Source organism: Salvelinus namaycush, chromosome 41 (assembly GCF_016432855.1).
Source record: "Salvelinus namaycush isolate Seneca chromosome 41, SaNama_1.0, whole genome shotgun sequence".
NCBI classification, from domain to species: domain Eukaryota; kingdom Metazoa; phylum Chordata; class Actinopteri; order Salmoniformes; family Salmonidae; genus Salvelinus; species Salvelinus namaycush.
In genome coordinates, this window is record NC_052347.1 from 13,992,937 (window position 1) to 14,017,973 (window position 25,037).

Below are 25,037 nucleotides of genomic sequence, written 5' to 3' on the forward strand. Positions count from 1 at the left end.
CTATTGGTTCACTGCAGTGGTCACCAAGACTTTGCATTGGAACACACTGGTACCCTTCCTTACAAGAAAGACCATTTCTCACACCCATTGTTCAACATAAGATAGCATGGGCCACCATGATTCAAGGGCTTATCACTCCCTAAACATTTTTATACCAACATGTCCTAATAAGAATTCCCCATTGCATTATGATTATGGTATACAAAGGCCATAATGGTTAATTCTCTCTGTAATCATCCAGATAGTTTTTGTTAGTGTTAATTTCATGGGTACAGTTCAGTGGAGGCTGCTGAGGGGAGGATGGCTCATAATAATGGCTGGACAGCAAATGGAATGGCATCAAACACATGGAAACCATGTATTTAATGTATTTGATACCATTCCACTCATTCCGCTCGAGTCCTTACCACGAGCATGTCCGCCCCAATTAAGGTGATACCAACCTCCTTTGGTACAGTTGAAAAACACTTGGAATCAGATGGACAATTGAATGCCATTGAAATACACATACTGTATGTGGAGCAAGATGTCACAGTAAATGGCCAGTGCCTTTTCAGTCTCTGTGCTGTCGAACCCAGTGATGTCAGAAAGCCCCTGGGTGTGACAGGCCAGCAGCAGAGAAGACCACAGGGATGGTTACCCTGATTCTCTCTTTACTCCCAGACTCATGAGACCATTAATGAACAAAACAACTATTCCAGGTGCAACACAGCAACTCACATATGATGACCACAGACAGTGACCATCTCTCAAACACTATCTGCTGCACGTTCAATATTCACACTCACACATGCAGTGACCGGCTCTGAAACACTCTCGCAACCTCAAAGCACCTGCAACCAAATCAGTCACACACAGGAAGATATGACACTTTTATTAGTGATATTATGGCAGCATATCTGTGAGGTACAGAACAGTAAAGGCAGAGACGGTGAGAGTAACACCTCTAAAGTGTTTTCATTTTTGTTTCACATGAGTCATTCTGAGTCACTCCTAGCAACTTTGCGGCATAACAAGTCAATTATTGGGCTTTTCTCCTGTATATCTCAGCCTCTTTGAGGAAGAAAACAACATTTAAGGAATGTAATTTGCAGGTTATTTAGTTTAAATGCACAAACTATTCAATATTTTAGCTATGCTATGACATTACAATGTCATAGCATCCACAGTACATATTATTTGTTCTTTTGTTGCACATATTGTCATTACTATCTAAAAACACTGGAATAAAATAATATAGACATGTCTATAACTCCTTATAGTGCACAGTAAATGAAGTGAATTAGCCTATATGAAATAGAAACCATATCATAACATAACTAGCGACTGACTGACTGTAGTAAATCTAACATCTCTGTCATAACCCTAACATGTCCTAACATGTACATGATCTATAATGAAACAGTGCGACCCAGTGGCAGAAAAATTAATTAGTTGAAATTGCTGTAAAGCGCAGAGCCGACAATATTGTTACTTTAAAATTTACTTGACTCAAGAAAACAATAACACAATTAGTGGATTCGGATATTTCAGCCACAACCGTTGCTGACAGGTGTATAAAATTGAGCACACAGCCATGCATTCTCCATACACAAACATTGGCAGTAGAAAGGCCTTAAAGAAGAGCTCAGTGACTTTCAACATGGCACCGTCAAAGGATGCCACCTTTCCAACAAGTCAGTTTGTTAAATTTCTGCCCTGGTAGAGCTGCCCCGGTCAACTGTAAGTGCTGTTATTGTGAAGTGGAAATGTCTAGGAGCAACAGCGGCTCAGTCGCAAAGTGGTAGGCCACACAAGCTCACAGAACAGGACCGCAGAGTGTTGAAGCACGTAACGTGTAAAAATGGTCTGTTCTCGGTTGCAACACTCACTACATAGTTCCAAACTGCCTCTGGAAGCAATGTCAGCACAAGAACTGTTCGTCGGGAGCTTCATGAAATAGGTTTACATGGCCGAGCAGCAGCACATAAGCCTAAGATCATTATGCGCAATGCCAAGCGTTGCCGCCAATGGACTCAGGAGAAGTCGAAACACGTTCTCTGGAGTGATGAATCACGTTTCACCATCTGGCAGTCCGACGGACGAATCTGGGTTTGGTGGGTGCCAGTAGAATGTAACCTGCCCCAATGCATACTGTCAATTGTAAAATTTGGTGGAGAAGGAATAATGGTCTGGGGCTGTTTTTCATGGTTCAGGCTAGGCCCCTTAGTTCCAGTGAAGGGAAATCTTAACGCTACAGGATACAATGGCATCCTGGACAAATCTGTGCTTCCAACTTTGTGGCAACAATTTGAGGAAGGTTCTTTCCTGTTTCTGCATGACAATGCCCCCATGCACAAAGCGAGGTCCATACAGAAATGGTTTCTCAAGGTCGGTGTGGAAGAACTTGACTGGCCTGCACAGAGCCCTGACCTCAACTCATCGAACACATTTGGAATGAATTGGAACGCCGACTGTGAGCCAGGCCTAATTGCCCAACATCAGTGCCTGACCTCACTAATGCTCTTGTGCCAGCAAGTTCCAGCAGCAATGTTCCAACATCTAGTGGAAAGCCTTCCCAGAAGAGTGGAGGCTGTTATAGCAGCAAATGGGGGACCAACTCCATATTAATGCCCATGATTTTGGAACGAGAGGTTTGACGAGCAGGTGTCCACATACTTTTTCTCATGTAGTGTAGCTTCATAGTCCACGTATTTTGATGGCTGGGGTAGAATGTTTAGATGGTTTATCGTTTAGTCCATAGCTAAATAGTTTTTTCTTTTTTTGTCCCTCTCTGTGCAAATGTTCTGGTGGCCCTATTGTAGGCTACCCTATCATTCTGAATGTATTAATATGGTCTCATTTTATGCAATGTATAAATTCCCAATTAGTAGACAATAATGTTCAGTGAATGTAACTTTCACTTTAACAGATGACGTAACCTAATTTAATTCAATTTGTGCTGCTTCAGTTTTTTGCGAGAACTCCTCTGCTGTGGAAACGAACGAAGCGCAGTTCTGGATTTTGGTTTGACTGGTAGAAAGAAGGATGGAGTTTCTGACAGGGAACCCGTTTACTACACCAGTGGGCCAGCGAATAGGTAATTGTTACATTTTAACTAATAAAGTAGGTTTATAGTGGTTTGGCAGGTGAGTTTGTAGATAGTTTACATTGTTGCATCGGACATGACTCGCTACAAGACATTGGTAGGCTACTGTTGGAAAACAGACGCTATCACTCCATAAAACGCCACTAGATAATCCGTAGGCTATCGAAAGGGAAATTGGCGTTATTGGTTATGTATTTAATAAGAAACGAAACTGTGACAATTGCTTGTTTATAGTTAGTTAATTGATCAAGATTGACAGTACAAGAAGAGATTAGATTACGCTATTGACACTTGCACCGCACAATAATACCCTAGAGGCGGGTTTACAGTGGTTTAATCCTCAATTTAATTGGCCAGTTTGGGTATTGTTGGTGGTCTATAGACCAATCGTTTGGCAAGCTCTGGGTGGGGCGGTGAAAATTGTTCCCTTCCTTCGTGACCTAATTTTAATAAAGGGGCCTTTAATAAAAGGGCCAATGCAGCCATTTTTATCTCGATATCAAATCATTTCCGTGTAACCATGCAGTACCTTACTGTGAATGTTTTAAATTAAAATTGTCAAAAATAAACAATTTACTTCGTAGCAAAGAGCAATTTCTCAAGCAATAATTTTGCTAGGACTGGGAGAGGAAAACTAGCTGTTTTTTGCAGAGGTTTGGAACTCTTTCTTATTGATATATTAACTAATTTACCAGGTAGACCAAAACGCCATCCCACCAAAACAGGCAACAATTTCAGGTAGACTTTTCAAACATCTATTACACTAAAAGGTCATTATCATTTTCACAATAGTACACTGTATTATTTCCACCTAATAGTGTGAATATAAATATCAAACACAGGTAAATCACATTTTTGACTGCACTGGGCCTTTAAGAAATAATAGAATAACATGCATACTGTAGATCACAGGTGTCAAACTCATTCCACGGGGGGCCGAGTGTCTGCGGGTTTTCGCTCCTCCCTTGTACTTGATTGATGAATTAACATCACTAATTAGTTAGGAACTCCCCACACCTGGTTGTCTAGGGCTTTATTGAAAGGAAAAACCAAAAACCTGCAGACACTAGGCCCTCCGTGGAATGAGTTTGACACCCCTGCTGTAGATGTTTCATAGTGAGTAACATTGCTGATTTAATCATTAATCTGCTTGCCAACTTGTTTTTATGTAGACTACAAGTGGCCTACTATTTTATCTTATAAGCTTGAAAATTCCCCCGTGATGTAATTATAGATGGAAAAACAATCTGCCTATTTTAATGTATATGACCACAATGAGACGGTACAAGTAGGAGAGGTTGTTCTACTTTCTCAACTGAGCTAAATCCTCTTTCTATCCCCTCCTATTCAGAGGAATGAAGACAGAACATTTTAAATTGTTTAATAAGCGTCTGCTAAGGAACCTAATGCTGGTCACATGAACCAGTCAGTTGGATGGAGAAAGAATGAGTTTGACAAACAAAAAGGGATTTAACTCGCATGGATGAGTAGAGGCATCAGCAAAGTAGGCTAATAAACAGCTATTGAGAGTTGTGTTATGAGGCAGAGACCGTTTCACAGTGACTATGTCTTCCAGATAATTGTATGCAAAATGAAGTGCAATGTCTCAATTGTTTTTGTTCTCAGAATATGCAACCAGTTCCAGTCTCCAGTCGGAGGACTGGGCCCTCAACATGGACATCTGTGACATCATCAATGAGACAGAGGAGGGGTGTGTATCCTCTGTTGACATAATGGGCTGTTTTTTCCTTTGACAGCTTACTGTATTGTGCTCTTGTTGTTTGAAGTTGATTGTTTACCTACAATGATTACAGGCCTAGAGATGCATACAAAGCAATAAAGAAGAGGATTGTTGGAAACAAGAACTTCAGAGAGGTCATGCTGGCATTGATTGTGAGTGTCACATTTACCTCTCTCATTCACCATACTTTTTCCTTTTCTTCATGAACTTGTAACCTAACTTTCTTTCTCTCTCCATCTCTCTTATGTCATGTTGGTTCTCAGGTACTGGAAGCGTGTGTGAAGAACTGTGGCCACAGGTTCCATGTGCTAGTCTCAACCAGGGAGTTTGTTGAGGGGGTTCTGGTCAGGTCCATCTTACCCAAGAACAATCCCCCTCTGGTCCTGCATGACAGGGTGCTCAGCCTTATACAGGTGAGAGATGGCATTGGTACTCATACCTTCAGTAAGTCACAGAGCTGTGTTGGAATTGACTGCTAGCTATTGTCGGGTGTGTGCTGTTTATGATGTGTTTGTCTATTGTTCAGGCATGGGCAGACGCATTCCGCAGCTCGCCAGCTCTGACGGGCGTGGTCTCTGTATACGAGGACCTGAGACGGAAAGGACTGGAGTTCCCCATGACTGAACTAGACGGATACTCCCCCATTCACACTCCAAATAGGGTATACCTTCAAACAATGACTGGTGAAAATGCATGCATGCATTTCCTCACTGACAAATACAGAGTACAACTTTCTGCTAAACCTCTCTAAAGCTGTTTTAACTCCCTAACACTAGTCTCTAACTCAATTGGTCCCTGTGCTCTGTCCACCAGACTGTGCCTGATAACGGGCCTACTGTCACTGTATCTGCTGCACCCTCATCCCCCAGGCCTGTCCCCATATCACCACAGCTTCCTGCATCCCAACAGAGCGAGCAGGGACCCCTCACCTTCACACCTTATCAGGTGATTGGAACGCTCCCGTCATACAGGGGCCTCTAAAATGGCATGGCTTTTATTTTAGTAACACAACAATCTTTTGCATGCAGGCTGAATTCACTCCAGGGCATTACTTTAAAATCCAATTACCTTGTGCACTGTGGATGTTTCACAGTTACTTGTTTCACATTCAGAATTTATAATAAAAGTTGATGCTTTACCGTATTATGCCAACCCCACCCCACACAATTTAGCATATGAGTGCTGATGCCATTGACTCCTATTCCAGGTTAAAAAGTTGAAGACCGACCTGGGAGTGGTTCGAGGTAACCTGACAGTGATGTCAGATATGATGTCTCAACTGGATCCAGCAACAGCCAAGCATTCAGACACAGAGCTGCTTCAGGTTAGTTGGTTCACTCGCTGGGCTCTCTCTATGGCTGTCCATCCGTGGCTGTGACACATGTCATCTGTTTGTATCCATCTCTCTTTTGTCCATGGCTGTCTTTTCACTGACTCTGTATCTCCTGCTCTCTCTGTCTGTCAGTAGGAGTTGTATGCAGCATGTAAAGACATGCAGGATAAGATAATGGAGCTGGTCCCAAGACTCAGTGAGGAGAAACTGACCGAGGAGCTGCTGGTTGTCAATGATGAAATCAATGCCACATTCACTCGCTACCAGAGGTATTGTCCTAAATTATCAACATCAGATAGTCAATAATTCTTGCTATGATAGCAGTATGATTTTCATTATTTCCTTTCCAGGTTTCAGAGACAAAGAGCTACACAGCAGGTAAGTGTTTTTTCTTAAGGATCTGTGGTCCTTTACCCTCATCACAAATGCATGTTTGGAAGAGAAATATGTACTGTTCAAGTTCTTCACATTTTTCCCAATCGCCTAGAGCCCGACCTACGTCAACCTTATTGACCTCAGCGCAGCAATCAAGCCTGTTGTTACAGCTCCCACCCACAGCCATCTCAGCCGATCAACAGTGGACACAGTGTCTAGTCAGATGACAGGACTCAGTAAGTAACTACAGTGTTCCTCTGATAGAGGTTCTCAATGTGTCTCTATAGTACAATTCATTCTCTTACCCTGTTTTCCACATAGGTATGAGGGAATTCGTTGACTTTGCACAGAACAGGAGCATCTCACAGACACAACTTAGACCGAGGTAATAGACAGCTCCCGAGGTATAACAAATGGACTAGTGCTGTTGTCTTGTCACTCCCTGGCTTGTTTAGGTAATAACAGTCCTGCTCCAGCTAAGCTGGTGCACTAGTCTAGACCGGAAGTGAACCTGACTGGCTCAGGATGGCTGCTTATCTCTCTCAAGATATTTGTGCCCTTCATTCGGTCAATAAGGATTATGAATGGAGTCTGACATGAACTGCAAGCTTACATAGCTAGTGAGAAAACTGCAAACATTTGCAATACAAATGTTGAAGGAATGTTCCTCCACTGTATTTGGTTTTCCAATAAAGTTGTTCATACTTTGGCCAATGGTTACTTGTGGAGATGGCTATTATTCTACTACTATATGTACACTGTAAACGGCATAATTTTCTAAGCAGTGAGATGTGTGTTTCAGTGAGCGAAATGAAGGTGTTGCCGACAGTCTGACTCAAGCACAGAACACCAGATTACACAACACTGAAACGGTCAGTAACCCCAGAATGATTTAACCCAGGACAGATTTGAAAAGATGTTTGTTTAGGAAGGGCATTGCTTGTGTCCATGGAGTCCTTATGCCCTGTGGAGTGTTACTAAGTGTCACTAATATGTACAATAACCCTGTGTCTTAGGTAATGTGTTGGTCTGCCCTGCCTCTATATGTGTAAACAATGTTCTGTGTCCTGCCACAATTTCATGTGCAAAATTGGCAATTTTGTTAGTGCTATAAGATTGTCTGTCTCTGTTTTGTCTCCTTCTTCATAACCCAATGGTTTTGTGTTATGGCATACATGTCTACCGGTATCTTTGTTCATAAATAAAAATGTCTATCTGTGTAAAGGGTGACAGCCCAGACTCCACCACCCTCAGCTCCTCGACACAGTTTGATTGGATGATGGAAAAGGGAATGGTGGGTCTGATTGGCTGGCACAGTGCCAATCCATTTGCATTCTACCCCTGGGGCTTATGCTGGGATGTTTTGCATTCAAGCATGTTTAGTGTGTATTTAATGAATGATTGTTTCCTTTCCGTCTTTGTACTGAGATGGTTGTATGATCTTTTTTCCTGTGTGCCTGATCTGGTTATTTTTTAGCTTACTTTGATTTTTGCATTCATGTGTAGAGTGTTATAAGTGTTCATTTCTGAAACTGATAGATGGTGTGTATTGGCACATCTTAAAGGGATACTTCTGGATTTTGGCAATGAGGCCCTTTATCTACTTCCCCAGAGCCATATGAACTCGTGAATACCATTTTTGTCTGTGTCCAAAATGGCCTCATTGCCAAAATCTCCAAGTATCCCTTTTAAATCATAACTCTTCTGAATCATTACTATACTTGCTAATTTACTCCCATTCTGTTCTGTTTTCCCTGCCGTACCTTTGGTGTGGTGGATGGATCCTTAGTTTCCCCTGTCTAAAATAAACTGGTTTCAATCAGAATACTAGGGGTCAGCATGTTTGAATGGTGGTTGTGTAGATTGCCCAAGAAAAATCTAATGGTAATGGTACTCCAGAGTCTGGTCATCACAAGAAAACAGTGGCTTACAGTAAATCCTGACAGTAACCTCTTGCCTAACTCCCCCAGATCCCTGTGAGTCAGACGTCTGTGATGGATGACATTGAGAAGTGGCTGGATGTGGACGAGGTGGGTCACTGTTAGCATTCACTCATTATCATGGTGTACAAGCAGAGTCCAACTTGGTTCCATGTTATACCAGTGCCAGTCCTTGCACCCTCTCTCTAATTTGGTTTTATGGACTTTATGCTTTACCCCAGCAAATGTAACATTCCTGAATTCTTGAAAATATTCAATTTTGTTTGGACATGTAACTTTTGGCGTGAACACAACAGTCATGGCTTTCATGTGTGTTATGTGTATCACAGGAGGACGACATGGCTGATTCAGAGGGTGTGACAAGTGAGGGTGAGCTTCTATTTCTTAGTTCCTCATCCAGCTCTTATCCACTCCCTGGGTATCGCTATGTAGATCCAACAACAGTTTAGTTTGCTTCCTTGTACTATTACAAAGTCCTGAGTAATCCCTTTTTGAGACCGACAAAGCCCGCCTAAGGCAACTTCTCCTTCTCCCTCCTTTTTAGAGTTTGACAGGTTTCTGGCAGAAAGAGTGAGAGCAGCGGAGCGACTCCCGTCCCTGAAAGCTTCTTCTCGTGACGACAACAACCACTCAGAATCATAGGCCAAGCCGCAACCTGTCACATAACCAATGCCATTTTCCCAAATAGTGTGAGAGGACTGAACTGCCTGAATGTATGATTAGCACATACAGTGAGAAAATGACTGGTGGGAACAACTCCTCCTGACAATAGGGTTGTGCTACTGACACTCAGGTACATTACAGAACTACTTTATGTTCAACTCTCCTGGGTTAAGGTCTTCATCTAGTATGTTTAATGTATATTTTTATGTTAAGGCTAAATGAACTTGGACCAAGTGTTTTTAACTTACACTAAAAGAGTGCTTTATGATAAGAACTTAAGTCGTCCAGTGCCACTATGTATATGGATATCCAGTTGAGGAGGCTGGTGGGAGGAGCTATAGGAGGATCGGCTTATTATAATGGCTGGAATGGAGTCAAACGTGGTTTCCTTATGTTTGGTACTGTTCCATTTATTCCATTCTAGACATTATAATGAGCCTGTCCTCCTATAGCTCCTCCCACCAGCCTCTGGTATGGCTGCGGATACAAACATTTGCACAATGATTAAGTTTAATTCCTGTTATGTTTCTTAGAAGAGAATGGAATATGCCCAATATTTTCAGATGAACATTCAATGGTGTGCATTCCAGAAAATGCAGGCATGATAAACACAATGTTAGTAGATTGCAATAAGATATAATTAGGGGAAATTAATTATGTGATGCTCATGATGAATCCCATTTGTAATACAGAACACTTTTAGGAAGAGCAATACAAACCTAATTGTTTCTGGAGTACTTGAAGTTTATCAAATGTTACACAATGTCAATCAAGAACTTGTTCTCAACTGGCCTACAAGGTTAAATAAAAAATGAAATACGTTAATATTAAACACAGATGAAGTCTTAAAGATAGTTTGCTTTTATTCACTCTGGGAGATGAGGAGTTCAGCGTGTGGTCTGATTTCATGGTTCTGCAAATATGACTGATTTCTGTGTTTGTAAAATTGGTATACCATAATTCCACTAGTCTGTGACTGTGAATAACACAAAAGGTTTTGCAGTTTCCAATGTCATTTAAAAAAGCATGTTGAATCTGTCAAGTACTTACAGGAGTGATAATGCTTTTGTCATATCAACTTTAAAGGTGTCTGAAGAAACTGGGATGCCATAGCTTTTACATGGAACAGCAAAGGGCTGAGAGGAGCTCCAAACAGCTGGGGCAAGGGGAAGTTGAACTATGTATTTTTTCCTGATTATAAGGAATTGATATCCCAAGTTCAACGTTTTAAAAACGATCGTGCCTAAAACCAAAGTATGGAAGAGGCAATTTAGAAATGCGTTGTGAAGCATAAACTCAGCCAATGTTTGGTTCTCTGAAATACTGCATTTTGATCTGTAAATCTCTATTCTGCATGGTATCTAAACTATACTGAACTAAAATATAAATTATGATTTTACTGAGTTACAATTCATATGGAAATCAGTAAATGTAATTAGGCCCTAATCTATGGATATCACATGAATGGGCAAGGGTGCAACCATGGGAGGGCATAGGTCCACCCACTTGGGAGCCAGGCCCAGCCAATCAGCATGATCAGCATGACAACTCCTACTGAATCTTTTTTATCAGTGGTTTGGTTTTCTATAGGTTTAATTGAAAATTAAAATGTTTTATTTGAAGTAGGCTACTTTCTGTTACTTGCAAATTAAATGTGCGAACCCCGCTTACCGGACAACTGGCCATGTGAAACGAACTCGCCCAGAGTGTGGTTATACCACGGCGTTTCTAAACCCAGAAGTGCAACATCGCGAGACTTCCAGCCCGGGATTTAGGTTTTGAGATGTAAAACATTATTCCTTAGTTGTACATTTTCTCGAAATCCAAAGGCACAACCTAGATTCGAGCCAATGTCTTAAGTAGTTTAACATGTTATTACTCCAACCTCGTGAAAGTGACAAACTGAAACGTTTTTATTTTCGTCAAAAACCATTTTACATCGAAGGAGTGCCTTTGATTTGACTGCCTGCACATGCGTAGTTAGGCGCCAGACGACCACTAAGACCCGATGACGTGATTCTACGCATGAGTTTAGCCAGCCAACGTCGCCTACAAGTGTGATCGGATAAACTGTCTTCATACTGTACTGTCTTTGGCTATATGTTTCGAGACTTGGTTAGATTCAGAAAGCACCTCTATACTCCCATCGCTTCTGATTGGTGCTCCATGATACGCCCACGTGCGTTACATATCACTCTGACGTCACTTACAGTATTTTTGGCCACGCCTTACGTTGTTATCCTGTCTAGTCACAACCTATTAACTGCTTGGAAAGATTTTGACAGAAATTCACCATGCCTCTTCGAACAGCTGTCCGTTATCTTAGTGCCCCAATAAGATATATTTTGAGACCCTCAACTACCACCTCAAACCGCTGCTATGCAGCTATCGCCGAGGCTAGATCGGTGCTGGAGCATGAACTTGAAACGATCCGAACTGGTGGAACGTGGAAAGGAGAAAGAATAATCACGTCCAAGCAGGGTCCTCATATCAACGTGGACGGCAGTCGTGGCGGTGAGTAGTCTGACGTTATAGTTAGGGGTCAGCTCACCAACTTTCAATTATATTGATTTGCCTACCTATGTATTGCTGTCCTCAAGTGACATGAAAAACATGGCAAAAGTTGGCACCGTGGAATTTAAGTCTAGCCTACCCACGTTGTCTAACGAGGTCGAACTTGTTGCATACAGACAGCTAAGAGTTGTAGCAAGCTAAGTTCGCTAGCAAGTTTACCTACTAGTTTAGTCTTGTTCGCCCCATCTGAACTTCGCGGAAATTCATCTCAGCCTGGTGGTGTTGGGGTAGCTAGCTACATGACCGAGACTTGCCCTACTTGGCAACTGGAAGTTATACGTGTGCTTAGTGTTATCGTGATTTGTGGTGGCTGCTGGTGTTGTTAAACCCATATTTCTGCCACCAACGTAACTACTAAATTGTTACTGTTCACTTTTGTGTACCAGAGAAAGACTGACCCCTAGTGCTGATTTATGAATGGCTTATGTCCTCTCGTGTACAGCTGGCACTCTTCTGTATTTGCCAGTAAGTACACAATGGTAGAAATCCATCACTCATACTCCCTCCAGCAGTCATGCAAGGTCACTGTGGTAATTGTTACTGGTAAATCAAGATTTCTCTGGCGGTTGGGTCAGTATTGTTATGATGTGCATGTCCTCTGGAGAACCTGACTTATATATGCTTACCTATTGTTTCTCTCTCCCCCTATATAGACATATTGAATTTCTGCGCAAACAACTATCTGGGCCTCTCCAGCCATCCCCAGGTAGTGGAGGCAGGGATTGAGGCCTTGAAGAAGTATGGTGCTGGGCTGAGCTCAGTGAGATTCATCTGTGGCACACAGGTAACCTAAAGACTGCTTGCTCAAGTGTTTCTGGTGGTTCTGTGTGAGTTCACATTACTCTGTGATGGTGTCTCCTCTCATTCTCGTATTACCATATGATCCCCAGGACATTCACAAAGATCTGGAGCAGAAGCTGGCTCAGTTCCATGAGCGTGAGGACTGCATCCTATATGCCAGCTGTTTTGACGCCAACGCAGGGCTATTTGAGGTTTGTGATTCTTGAATAAATGAACATGTGATTAACTGTTTTATACATTCTGTTGCATGGTCTGTCTTTACAGTTTCTGTGCCACTGTATTAAACAGTCCTAAAGTAGTAATGCACTCTTTTTCTACGTCAGGTTCTGTTGGGCCCTGACGATGCAGTTCTTTCTGATGAGCTGAATCATGCCTCTATTATTGATGGGATCAGATTGTGTCGGGCCAAGAGGTTCAGATACAAACACATGGACCTGAATGACTTGGAGACCCAGCTGAAAGAGTCCCAGGTAAAGAGGGTGCTATACACACATTGAAATAAGAATCTCCTTGAGGTGATTATGTGGGATAATGACAGCGGGGTGAGGAGTAAGACAGGCATCATCTGCTGTCCATCTTCCAGCTGGAGGATTTCTAAACCCTGTCTTCCCCATCCTAATACCTGCACTACTTTCAGCCATTACACATATTTCTTAGAATATGATTGCACAGTATATTTTTTTTAATTAAGGGCTCCACCTTTCATGAAGCTTATTATGCTGAATCCTCTTGAAATCCATGAAGCTTGAAACCATAGTGATGGGTAAATTAAGGTTGCTGAATTGATTTGCTGAATTGGTCATCATGGCTCCCTGTCCTCAGTCATCTCGTCTACGCCTCGTTGTCACGGATGGTGTGTTCTCCATGGATGGTGACATGGCTCCATTGAAGGGGATCTGTGACCTGGCAGAGCAGTATGGAGCCATGGTCTTCATTGACGAATGCCATGCTACAGGCTTCATGGGCCCACGAGGCAGGTGAGTGAAGGTCCGGGTGGAGAGAAAAAAGGACAGATGGAGAAATTATGCTAGAACTTTAATGATGTAGTTATGCCTAGGAAAACTAAAAAGGATTATGCCGACCAATAGTGTTATTACATTTTGTTTGCAGAGGCACAGATGAGCTCCTGGGAGTGATGGACAGGGTTCACATTGTCAACTCTACTTTGGGAAAAGCACTGGGAGGTGCAGCTGGTAGGTTTCCCTCTGTTTTGACTCATATATGGAGTTGCATAACGGTACTGTATGTTCTCAATTGTTATGAAATGTCACTATTGACAATGTAGGCTGTGTAATTGAACTCCATAAATGGATGACAAAACTAACTTGAAAATGTACATTGATACAGGGCATTTGGAAAGTATTCAGACCCCTTGACCTTTTCCACATTTTGTTGTGTTACAGCCTTATTCTAAAATGGTTTTTAAAAAACTGTAGTAAATTAATTTGATTGGACATGATTTGGAAAGGCACACACCTGTCTATATAAGGTCCCACAGTTGACATTGAATGTCAGAGCAAAAACGAAGCCATGCGGTCGAAGGAATTGTCCGTAGAGCTCGAGACAGGATTGTGTCGAGGCACAGATCTGGGGAAGGCTACCAAAAAAATGTCTGCAGCATTTAAGGTCCCCATGGGCCCACGAGGCAGGTGGCCTCCTCAGTGGCCTCCATCATTCTTAAATAGAAAACGTTTAGAACCACCAAGACTCTTCCTAGAGCTGGTCTCCTGGCCAAACGGAACAATCAGGGGAGAAGGGCCTTGAGTCAGGGAGGTGACCAAGAACCTGATGGTCACTCTGACAGAGCTCCAGAGTTCCTTTCCTCTGTGGAGATGGGAAAACTTTCCAGAAGGACAACCATCTCTGCAGCACTCCACCAATCAGATCTTTTCCAGACGGAAGCCACTCCTCTTTTTCAGCGGCAGAGACTTGTCAGGATCGAGGGAAAGGTGAACGGAGCAAAGTACCGTGAGATCCTTGATGAAAACCTGCTCCAGAGCGCTCAGGACCTCCGACTGGACAACGACCCTAAGCACACAGCCAAGACAACGCAAGAGTGGCTTTGGGACAAGTCTCTAAATGTCCTTGAGTGGCCCAGCCAGAGCCCGGACTTGAACCCGATCGAACATCTCTGGAGAGACCTGAAAATAGCTGTGCAGCGACCCTCCCCTTCCAACCTGACAGAGCTTGAGAGCATCTGTAGAGAAGAATGGGAGAAGCTCCCCAAATACAGGTGTGCCAAGCTTGTACCGTCATACCCAAGAAGATTCAATGCTGTAATCACTGCCAAATATGCTTCAACATAGTACTGAGTGAAGGGTCTGAATACTTATGTAAATGTGATATTTCAGATTTTTTTGGGCGGGGCTGTAACATAACATAATGTGGAAAAAGTCAAGGGGTCTGAATACTTTCCAAATGCACTGTATAAGGTGGATATGGGTTTTCTATCTGTTTTCTCTCAGGTGGGTACACAGTGGGTCCTAAACCTCTGATTGACCTGCTGAGGCAGCGCTCTCGTCCGTACCTCTTCTCCAACTCCCTACCCCCTCCTGTCGTGGGCTGCGCTACCCGGGCTGTCGAGCTGCTCCTCGCTTCCAATGAGATTGCCCAGAGTGTCGGGGACAAAACCACGAGGTGGGAACCGGGGAAGGGACTGGGGCCTCTGTTTTGGTGAATGTGGTAGACACCATCTAAGCTTATGGAACGGTTAACATAGGAGCACGGACAAAAACAGATAAGCTTTTTTGTGTTGGCCTTTGTGAAAAATACGTATGAGCTAAATCATGAATGGGACATGTTTGAAAAGAGCAATTGAATGACCTTGAGATTGACTAGTCTCTTGTGCTGAAAAAGTCACAAGATCTGTATTTATTCTGCATTCAACACTTTTGCTTATTTCATCTCTTATCTGTACTGTGTTCTTCACAGGAGGTTGGGGGCACATTTTAATTGGGGAGGATGGGCTCGTGGTAATGGCTGGAGTGGAATAGTATCAACCATTCCGTTTGCTCCGTTCCAGACATTATTATGAGCTGTCTTCTGCTCAGCAGCCTCCACTGGTGTCCTTCCACACATGTTTACAGTTTCAAGAGCACTACATGTTTCCCAGAGAAACCAGTTAGCAACAATGACAGTTGAAGGCATTGATACTGTATAAGGAACGAGTGCCATTTCTGTAATGTCATTATTCTCTCACTCTCTCGTAGGTTCAGAAACAAAATGACCGGTGCTGGGTTCACCATCTCAGGCTCTGACCACCCTATCTGTCCTGTGATGCTGGGAGATGCTAGACTAGCCTCTCTGATGGCTGATGACATGCTGAAACTAGGTGAGGCAACAGTTTAGGCTGAATATGAATGGAGCACAAGCACATTTCAAGCATTATCAAACATTACAACAGTCTGTATATTGGTTTGAAATACTCTATGGATTTTTTGTCCACTAATTTTATAGAACTGAACTACACTGCTCAAAAAAATAAAGGGAACACTTAAACAACACAATGTAACTCCAAGTCAATCACTAGTCTGTGAAATCAAACTGTCCACTTAGGAAGCAACACTGATTGACAATAAATTTCACATGCTGTTGTGCAAATGGAATAGACAACAGGTGGAAATTATAGGCAATTAGCAAGACACCCCCAATAAAGGAGTGGTTCTGCAGGTGGTGACCACAGACCACTTCTCAGTTCCTATGCTTCCTGGCTGATGTTTTGGTCACTTTTGAATGCTGGCGGTGCTTTCACTCTAGTGGTAGCATGAGACTGAGTCTACAACCCACACAAGTGACTCAGGTAGTGCAGCTCATCCAGGATGGCACATCAATGCGAGCTGTGGCAAGAAGGTTTGCTGTGTCTGTCAGCGTAGTGTCCAGAGCATGGAGGCGCTACCAGGAGACAGGCCAGTACATCAGGAGACGTGGAGGAGGCCGTAGGAGGGCAACAACCCAGCAGCAGGACCGCTACCTCCGCCTTTGTGCAAGCAGGAGCAGGAGGAGCACTGCAAGAGCCCTGCAAAATGACCTCCAGCAGGCCACAAATGTGCATGTGTCTGCTCAAACGGTCAGAAACAGACTCCATGAGGGTGGTATGAGGGCCCGACGTCCACAGGTGGGGGGTTGTGCTTACAGCCCAACACCGTGCAGGACGTTTGGCATTTGCCAGAGAACACCAAGATTGGCAAATTCGCCACTGGCGCCCTGTGCTCTTCACAGATGAAAGCAGGTTCACACTGAGCACATGTGACAGACATGACAGAGTCTGGAGACGCCGTGGAGAACGTTCTGCTGCCTGCAACATCCTCCAGCATGACCGGTTTGGCGGTGGGTCAGTCATGGTGTGGGGTGGCATTTCTTTGGGGGGGCCGCACAGCCCTCCATGTGCTCGCCAGAGGTAGCCTGACTACCATTAGGTACCGAGATGAGATCCTCAGACCCCTTGTGAGACCATATGCTGGTGCGGTTGGCCCTGGGTTCCTCCTAATGCAAGACAATGCTAGACCTCATGTGGCTGGAGTGTGTCAGCAGTTCCTGCAAGAGGAAGGCATTGATGCTATGGACTGGCCCGCCCGTTCCCCAGACCTGAATCCAATTGAGCACATCTGGGACATCATGTCTCGCTCCATCCACCAACGCCACGTTGCACCACAGACTGTCCAGGAGTTGGCGGATGCTTTAGTCCAGGTCTGGGAGGAGATCCCTCAGGAGACCATCCGCCACCTCATCAGGAGCATGCCCAGGCGTTGTAGGGAGGTCATACAGGCACGTGGAGGCCACACACACTACTGAGCCTCATTTTGACTTGTTTTAAGGACATTACATCAAAGTTGGATCAGCCTGTAGTGTGGTTTTCCACTTTAATTTTGAGTGTGACTCCAAATCCAGACCTCCATGGGTTGATAAATTTGATTTCCATTGATAATTTGTGTGTGATTTTGTTGTCAGCACATTCAACTATGTAAAGAAAAAAGTATTTAATAATAATATTTCATTCATTCAGATCTAGGATGTGTTATTTTAGTGTTCCCTTTATTTTTTTGAGCAGTGTATTTTTGAAAAGCTTGATCAAAAAGATTTCTGTGGAATTACAAATGAATGGACACACATCAACCTGTAGAGGGAGACAGAGATATACTCATTGATTTTTTTGTATTCAACAATTTTGTCTCACAAAATGGGAGCTGACAACAATCAATGACCTAATAGTTTATTAGCTGCAAACTACACTGCTTGAATACTAGGGCTGGAAAAAAATATTCATTTGAATCAGTCTGGCCTTTCTTGAAGAACCGTAGTCTTCAGTGTTATGTCTATCTACTACAAGTACCCATTATTCTGTCTCCCACAGGAGTGTATGTGATTGGGTTCTCCTACCCAGTGGTACCAAAGGGCAAAGCCAGAATCCGGGTCCAGATCTCAGCGGCCCACACTGACCAGGACATCGACCGCGCTGTAGATGCTTTCATACAGACAGGCAGGAAGCATGGAGTTGTGTCTTAAATAGAAGGACTTGTGGATCATTTTGCTGCCAATAAGCAAGTTAAAAAGACAAGCAGCTTGCAGAGTTTGGACTGTGGTTACAGGTCACACAGGAGGCCTATGAATGACAGTGCGACAAAGATAATTTATTACATACAGGGTAATGTATTACAGATGAAGCTCAATTGTGGTCAATGCTATTTGTGTTGCTTTTGTGTTGCAGTTGAATGAATAAAATACTTTTGTTAACAGAACGTTGGTATTTTCCTATGGAGCTAGCTAGATATGGTTGTAATACTGGGTAAGCTAGAAGATATATTAAAGTCTTGTTTTTATTTAGAGCAATACACGTGTGCTTGCATCAACAGTAACTTTGTAAACACAACGAACAGGGTTGTTGTTCCAGTTTGTTGTAACGCCACCACAATGTAATGTACCTGGCTTAGTCATATTTATTTTTGATATTTAAAAAGAAATCCTTGTTCTTTTCCCGCCACAAACTCTTGCAAGTCCCACCTTTCTACAATCAGGACACGCCTCCTGCAATGTATTCAGCCAATCATTATCACTCGTCGATCATATCTACCAATGGCAAAGCGTCACTGTTCGACTTCGCGGGAAAGTGACGATATTTATTTGCCGCGAAAGAGTCAGCGTGGAATTCATTGTCCACAGAAGATCACCAAAACTGTTGCTTTTAGGATAATAAATATAATTTTCAGCACTTTGTAGATATAATCGGTGAATTATGTCTGGTTTCGACGACCCTGGAGTTTATTACAGTGACAGCTTCGGCGGTGGAGATGGACCCGGGGATGAAGGTGGAGTGAAACGGAGCCAGATCAAGAAACGATTCCGTGAATTTCTTCGGCAGTTCAGAGTTGGGACCGATCGCACCGGTTTCACCTATAAATACAGGTAAGATCGAGATTGTATTAAGTGCCACGAAGTCATTGTCGATGGCCACCGCCTGTTGGTGTGATGTTCCACAGATGCCCAACGTTAAGTTAGCTAGCCAGTTACTGTAACGTTAGCTAACTAACTAACACTGATCACCACAATGGTCTTGAAGGAATAAAGTTTGACTCTTCAACGTCCTGTGATTGAGTTTGTATTTCGTTTTTGTTTGCCCTATGATTATATTCGTATTCTGTTTTATTAAGCTATTTATATCTTATTGTTCATGTTGTATTGTTGACATTTTCTGCTGTGTAGAGATGCCCTTAAGAGACACTACACCCTGGGGGAGTACTGGGTGGAGGTGGAGATGGAAGACCTGGCCAGCTTTGACGAGGACCTGTCAGACTGCCTGTACAAGGTGCCCTCTGAGAACCTGCCGCTGGTGAGACGATTGAATAGACTAATAACAGACAAATAATTTGAGGAGTTTTAATTGGAGCAATTGCAGGCTGAATAATTAATGTATTTGATGGATTCCTATATTTTCTGTTGCTGATCTTATCATGCTGATCTTATATTCTATTTGGCAAATAATTATATCTGAACATTATCCCTTTAAACTGAGCCCTGGCATTATGATTGACAGCTGGAGGAGGCTGCCCAGGAGGTGGCTGACGAGGTGACCCGCCCCAGGCCCCTGGGAGAGGAGACAGTGCAGGAAATCCAGGTCATGCTGAAGAGTGATGCCCATCCTGCCTCCATTCGCAACCTCAAGGTAAGAGACTCTGAGGATGCAATGCTGGGCCTTTCACCTTTCAGTTGGTTCATGTAGAAGGTGGCATGAAAGATTCCCTCAATTTTCCATCCATGTAACATGCCATGACTCTGAACTCTCCATCTCTTTCTCTCTGGTAGTCGGAGCAGGTGTCCAGGCTGGTGAAGGTCCCTGGGATCGTCATCTCTGCCACGGCTGTGAGGGCCAAGGCCACCAGGGTGTGTTTGCAGTGTCGTGGCTGTCGTTCCGTCATCAGTAACATCTCAATGCCCCCAGGCCTGCAGGGCTACGCTCTTCCCCGAAAGTGCAACACGTGAGTGCAACCCTCTGAGTTGAGTGTTTGTGTACACTCCAGTGCATGAAAAAATGCAATAAGTCATTGTGTGTGTGAAATCATCTGCTTTATCATTGTGTGTGATTTCATTCTTAAACATATCTCTCTCAGTGAGCAGGCAGGCAGGGTGAGGTGTCCTATAGATCCCTACTTCATCATTCCAGACCGCTGTGTCTGTGTGGACTTCCAGACCCTCCGTCTGCAGGAGTCTCCAGATGCTGTGCCACACGGAGAGATGCCCCGCCACCTGCAGCTCTACTGTGACAGGTAACACACACAGCATCGTCTGTGTGCCTCAATATTCTCAATTAAATACAATTAACACATGCCCGATATACACAGAGTGCAAAGTGAGACCGACAAGTACATACCACATTACAGCTCATGTTCTGCCTCCCGTCAGGTACCTGTGTGACCGTGTGGTCCCTGGGAACAGAGTGACCATCATGGGGATCTACTCCATCAAGAAGGTGGCCCAAGCTAAGGGCAAGGGCAGAGATAAAAGTGCAGGTGTGGGCATCCGCTCCTCCTACCTTCGTGTGGTGGGCATTCAGCAGGACACAGAGGGAGCAGGTAGGCAAGATAAGGCTACTAGAGGTTAGATTACTTATCCAACATTATGTCCTATGTGGGATAGTACTATAGATATAATGCTATCTTTGTCTCTCAGGTCGTGGGGCCACAGGGTCAGTCTCCCCTCAGGAAGAGGAGGAGCTGAGAGCGTTGGCCTCCTCCCCCGACGTCTACGGCTCCCTCGCCCGTTCCCTCGCTCCTTCCATCTACGGCAGTGATGACCTGAAAAAGGCCATTGCCTGCCTGCTGTTCGGCGGCTCCAGGAAGAGGTGAGTCATAACCATTGGAAATGGCATGTAGAATTCGATTAGATTTTTGATGTGTGTACATTTCTCTCCAGTGTGTATGTATAATGACCTTTCCTGTCTCAGGCTGCCTGACGGGCTGACCCGTAGAGGAGACATCAACTTGCTAATGCTGGGAGACCCCGGTACTGCTAAGTCCCAGCTGCTCAAGTTTGTGGAGAGGTGCTCTCCCATTGGGGTAAGGATGGGCTTGATGAATGAATATAGGTATATGTGTGTGTATATTCCAAGATTAATTGGAGAGAAAGAAAAAAAAAATATATATATATATACAGTGGGGCAAAAAGGTATTTAGTCAGCCACCAATTGTGCAAGTTCTCCCACTTAAAAAGATGAGAGAGGCCTGTAATTTTCATCATAGGTACACTTCAACTATGACAGACAAAATGAGAAGAAAAAAAATCCAGAAAATCACATTGTAGGATTTTTAATGAATTTATTAGCAAATTATGGTGGAAAATAAGTATTTGGTCACCTACAAACAAGCAAGATTTCTGGCTCTCACAGACCTGTAACTTCTTCTTTAAGAGGCTCCTCTGTCCTCCACTTGTTACCTGTATTAATGGCACCTGTTTGAACTTGTTATCAGTATAAAAGACACCTGTCCACAACCTCAAACAGTCACACTCCAAACTCCACTATGGCCAAGACCAAAGAGCTGTCAAAGGACACCAGAAACAAAATTGTAGACCTGCACCAGGCTGGGAAGACTGAATCTGCAATAGGTAAGCAGCTTGGTTTGAAGAAATCAACTGTGGGAGCAATTATTAGGAAATGGAAGACATACAAGACCACTGATAATCTCCCTCGATCTGGGGCTCCACGCAAGATCTCACCCCGTGGGGTCAAAATGATCACTAGAACGGTGAGCAAAAATCCCAGAACCACACGGGGGGACCTAGTGAATGACCTGCAGAGAGCTGGGACCAAAGTAACAAAGCCTACCATCAGTAACACACTACGCCGCCAGGGACTCAAATCCTGCAGTGCCAGACGTGTCCCCCTGCTTAAGCCAGTACATGTCCAGGCCCGTCTGAAGTTTGCTAGAGAGCATTTGGATGATCCAGAAGAAGATTGGGAGAATGTCATATGGTCAGATGAAACCAAAATAGAACTTTTTGGTAAAAACTCAACTCGTCGTGTTTGGAGGACAAAGAATGCTGAGTTGCATCCAAAGAACACCATACCTACTGTGAAGCATGGGGGTGGAAACATCATGCTTTGGGGCTGTTTTTATGCAAAGGGAACAGGACGACTGATCCGTGTAAAGGAAAGCATGAATGGGGCCATGTATCGTGAGATTTTGAGTGAAAACCTCCTTCCATCAGCAAGGGCATTGAAGATGAAACGTGGCTGGGTCTTTCAGCATGACAATGATCCCAAACACACCGCCCGGGCAACGAAGGAGTGGTTTCGTAAGAAGCATTTCAAGGTCCTGGAGTGGCCTAGCCAGTCTCCAGATCTCAACCCCATAGAAAATCTTTGGAGGGAGTTGAAAGTCCGTGTTTCCCAGCAACAGCCCCAAAACATCACTGCTCTAGAGGAGATCTGCATGGAGGAATGGGCCAAAATACCAGCAACAGTGTGTGAAAACCTTGTGAAGACTTACAGAAAACGTTTGACCTCTGTCACTGCCAACAAAGGGTATATAACAAAGTATTAAGAAACTTTTGTTATTGACCAAATACTTATTTTCCACCATAATTTGCAAATAAATTCATAAAAAATCCTACAATGTTATTTTCTGGATTTTTTTTCTTCTCATTTTGTCTGTCATAGTTGAAGTGTACCTATGATGAAAATTACAGGCCTCTCTCATATTTTTAAGTGGGAGAACTTGCACAATTGGTGGCTGACTAAATACTTTTTTGCCCCACTGTATGTATATATTTCAGAGCAATCATGACACTCCCTCAACATAGATTTAAACCAGAATTACAAAGATGGATTCCAGAAATGTCATTTGCTGACAATTAATCAGCATGCTAGTGACCCCTATCGAAAGCGCTAACCCGTATCTTCCCTCTCTCTCTCTTCCTCTGTCAGGTGTATACCTCAGGTAAAGGCAGCAGTGCTGCTGGTCTGACGGCCTCTGTACTGAGGGACCCCGTCACCCGTGGCTTCATCATGGAGGGAGGAGCCATGGTGCTGGCTGATGGTGGGGTGGTGTGCATCGATGAGTTTGACAAGGTATGGAAACATGGACAGAAGTACATCAATTGCTGAGTACTTGACTAGTTTGTTTGCAGACTCTTAACTATCTCTCCTTCCTCTCAGATGAGAGAGGATGACCGAGTAGCCATCCATGAAGCCATGGAGCAACAGACCATCTCCATTGCCAAGGCTGGCATCACCACCACCCTGAACTCCCGCTGCTCGGTGCTGGCCGCTGCTAACTCTGTGTTTGGCCGTTGGGACGACACCAAGGGAGAGGACAACATTGACTTTATGCCTACCATCTTGTCCCGTTTTGACATGATCTTTATCATCAAGGACATCCATGACCATCAGAGAGACATGGTGAGGGAACACACTTTAGTCTTCTGTGTGTGTGGGGGGGGGGTTTATGCACAGGGATACTGAACACGGCCCAGGCTAGCACAGTGTAAACACTATTGTCCTTTTCTCTCTCAGACTCTGGCCCGCCACGTGATGAACGTCCATCTCAGTGCTCATACTCAGACTGAGGGTGTGGAGGGAGAGATCACACTGGCCACACTGAAGAAGTACATTGCCTATGCCAGAACGTGAGTCTTAAACTCCTTTTTTTCAGCAGATTTATTCTGTGTAGGTTAGATTCTGTTTAGATTGAGTTCATGCACTCTACTTGCAGAGAAACAATACTAGACACTAGTATGTACACATGGAGGGATTTGGTTTGTAACGGTCAAATGTGCCCTGACAGGAAATGCGGCCCACGTCTCTCTGCGGCTGCAGCTGAAAAGCTGAAGAACAGATATGTGGTGATGAGGAGTGGAGCGAGGGAACATGAGAGGGAGAGCGACAGGAGAGCCTCCATCCCCATCACTGTCAGGTACCTATATGATACTTCACCTGCCAACATCATTACCAGTCAGGATACTGTCCATCTTCAGTGTCATAATGCTTTGTACTCCGTGGTCCCCTGCAGGCAGCTGGAGGCTGTGGTGCGCATCTCTGAGTCCCTGGCCAAGATGAAGCTGCAGGCCGTGGCTGGAGAGGAGGAGGTGGACGAGGCCCTGCGGCTCTTCCAGGTGTCCACACTGGATGCTGCGCTGTCCGGCAGCCTCTCTGGTGTGGAGGGCTTCACCACTCAGGAGGACCAGGAGATGATTTCCCGTGTTGAGAAGCAGCTGAAGAGACGCTTTGCCATTGGCTCCCAGGTGTCCGAGCACAGCATCGTCCAGGACTTCACCAAGCAGGTCAGTTACACTAGTCTACTTTGAACAGAAGACGGTACCACTTGGTCAATTACATGAAAGTACTTTGGGCATTGGAATGTTTGGCATTTGTCTATATGATTCAGTGCTGTCCTCAGTTGGCCTACGTGTTGCCCTGTAGCCTGTTTATCTGTCCACTGACCAGAAGCTCTCTACCCTCTCCCATATACAGAAGTATCCAGAGCAGGCCATCTACAAGGTCCTTCACCTGATGATGAGGAGGGGAGAGCTGCAGCACCGCATGCAGAGGAAGGTGCTCTACAGAGTCAAGTAGTCTCTCAAAACGATGCATACGCACAAAGATTAAGTCACGATGGGCTTTGTAAATAGTAGAAGGGACAGGCGTCTCCTCGATTCACTCTTCCTCACAAGCCAGTGGACATCTTCATGAAGTCACGTCGATACGTCTTCTCCATCCTAGGCCATGGTCCGCCTACAGAGCCACTGATGTCTACCTTTTCATGTGTTGCTTTGCCAAGTTAAGCCAACAGTTATTTGCTGTTCTATTGCTCTCATAAGTATTTTGGTGTCTATTCTTTTTAGTCAAACAAATGATGTTAAGGAGGCAATTTGGATTAACTGTGTTGAATTGTTTGGGGTAAGAAAATTGACAAGAGAATGCCTTTAAGATTGTTAATGTTAAATCATTAATTGTGTAAGGTATTTTGTATTGAAAATAAATAGCAAACTTCTTTATTTAGACATTTCTTATGTTGAAATGGTGTGCATCATTTT

General features: G+C 44.0%; 3 protein-coding genes across 4 annotated transcripts; all 3 read left to right on the plus strand.

Annotated features, from left to right (window-relative positions):
* Window positions 1-2,964: 2,964 nt before the first annotated feature.
* LOC120033975 (target of Myb protein 1-like) lies at window positions 2,965-9,990 on the plus strand. Of its 2 annotated transcripts, XM_038980375.1 has the most exons (16): window positions 2,965-3,079; window positions 4,715-4,799; window positions 4,903-4,981; window positions 5,093-5,242; window positions 5,356-5,490; window positions 5,643-5,774; window positions 6,037-6,153; window positions 6,298-6,431; window positions 6,513-6,540; window positions 6,650-6,773; window positions 6,859-6,922; window positions 7,340-7,409; window positions 7,763-7,831; window positions 8,508-8,567; window positions 8,807-8,846; window positions 9,022-9,990. In XM_038980375.1, the coding sequence occupies exons 1-16, from the start codon at window positions 3,028-3,030 to the stop codon at window positions 9,117-9,119; spliced, it is 1,437 nt and encodes a 478-aa protein (XP_038836303.1). In that variant the 5' UTR covers window positions 2,965-3,027; the 3' UTR covers window positions 9,120-9,990. The 2 variants fall into 2 exon arrangements, with proteins under 2 accessions (XP_038836303.1, XP_038836304.1); XM_038980376.1 differs by lacking the exon at window positions 7,763-7,831.
* A 1,384-nt stretch (window positions 9,991-11,374) lies between these two features.
* LOC120033977 (2-amino-3-ketobutyrate coenzyme A ligase, mitochondrial-like) lies at window positions 11,375-18,247 on the plus strand. Its single transcript, XM_038980377.1, has 9 exons — window positions 11,375-11,654; window positions 12,368-12,498; window positions 12,605-12,706; window positions 12,839-12,985; window positions 13,338-13,492; window positions 13,626-13,708; window positions 14,981-15,152; window positions 15,725-15,846; window positions 17,866-18,247. The coding sequence occupies exons 1-9, from the start codon at window positions 11,435-11,437 to the stop codon at window positions 18,015-18,017; spliced, it is 1,284 nt and encodes a 427-aa protein (XP_038836305.1). The 5' UTR covers window positions 11,375-11,434; the 3' UTR covers window positions 18,018-18,247.
* A 107-nt stretch (window positions 18,248-18,354) lies between these two features.
* On the plus strand, window positions 18,355-25,000 carry LOC120033974 (DNA replication licensing factor mcm5-like). The gene is made up of 14 exons (XM_038980374.1): window positions 18,355-18,914; window positions 19,212-19,338; window positions 19,543-19,671; window positions 19,812-19,984; window positions 20,117-20,272; window positions 20,409-20,578; window positions 20,676-20,847; window positions 20,950-21,061; window positions 22,930-23,073; window positions 23,161-23,403; window positions 23,518-23,630; window positions 23,789-23,917; window positions 24,014-24,284; window positions 24,475-25,000. The coding sequence occupies exons 1-14, from the start codon at window positions 18,745-18,747 to the stop codon at window positions 24,574-24,576; spliced, it is 2,211 nt and encodes a 736-aa protein (XP_038836302.1). The 5' UTR covers window positions 18,355-18,744; the 3' UTR covers window positions 24,577-25,000.
* Window positions 25,001-25,037: the final 37 nt, after the last annotated feature.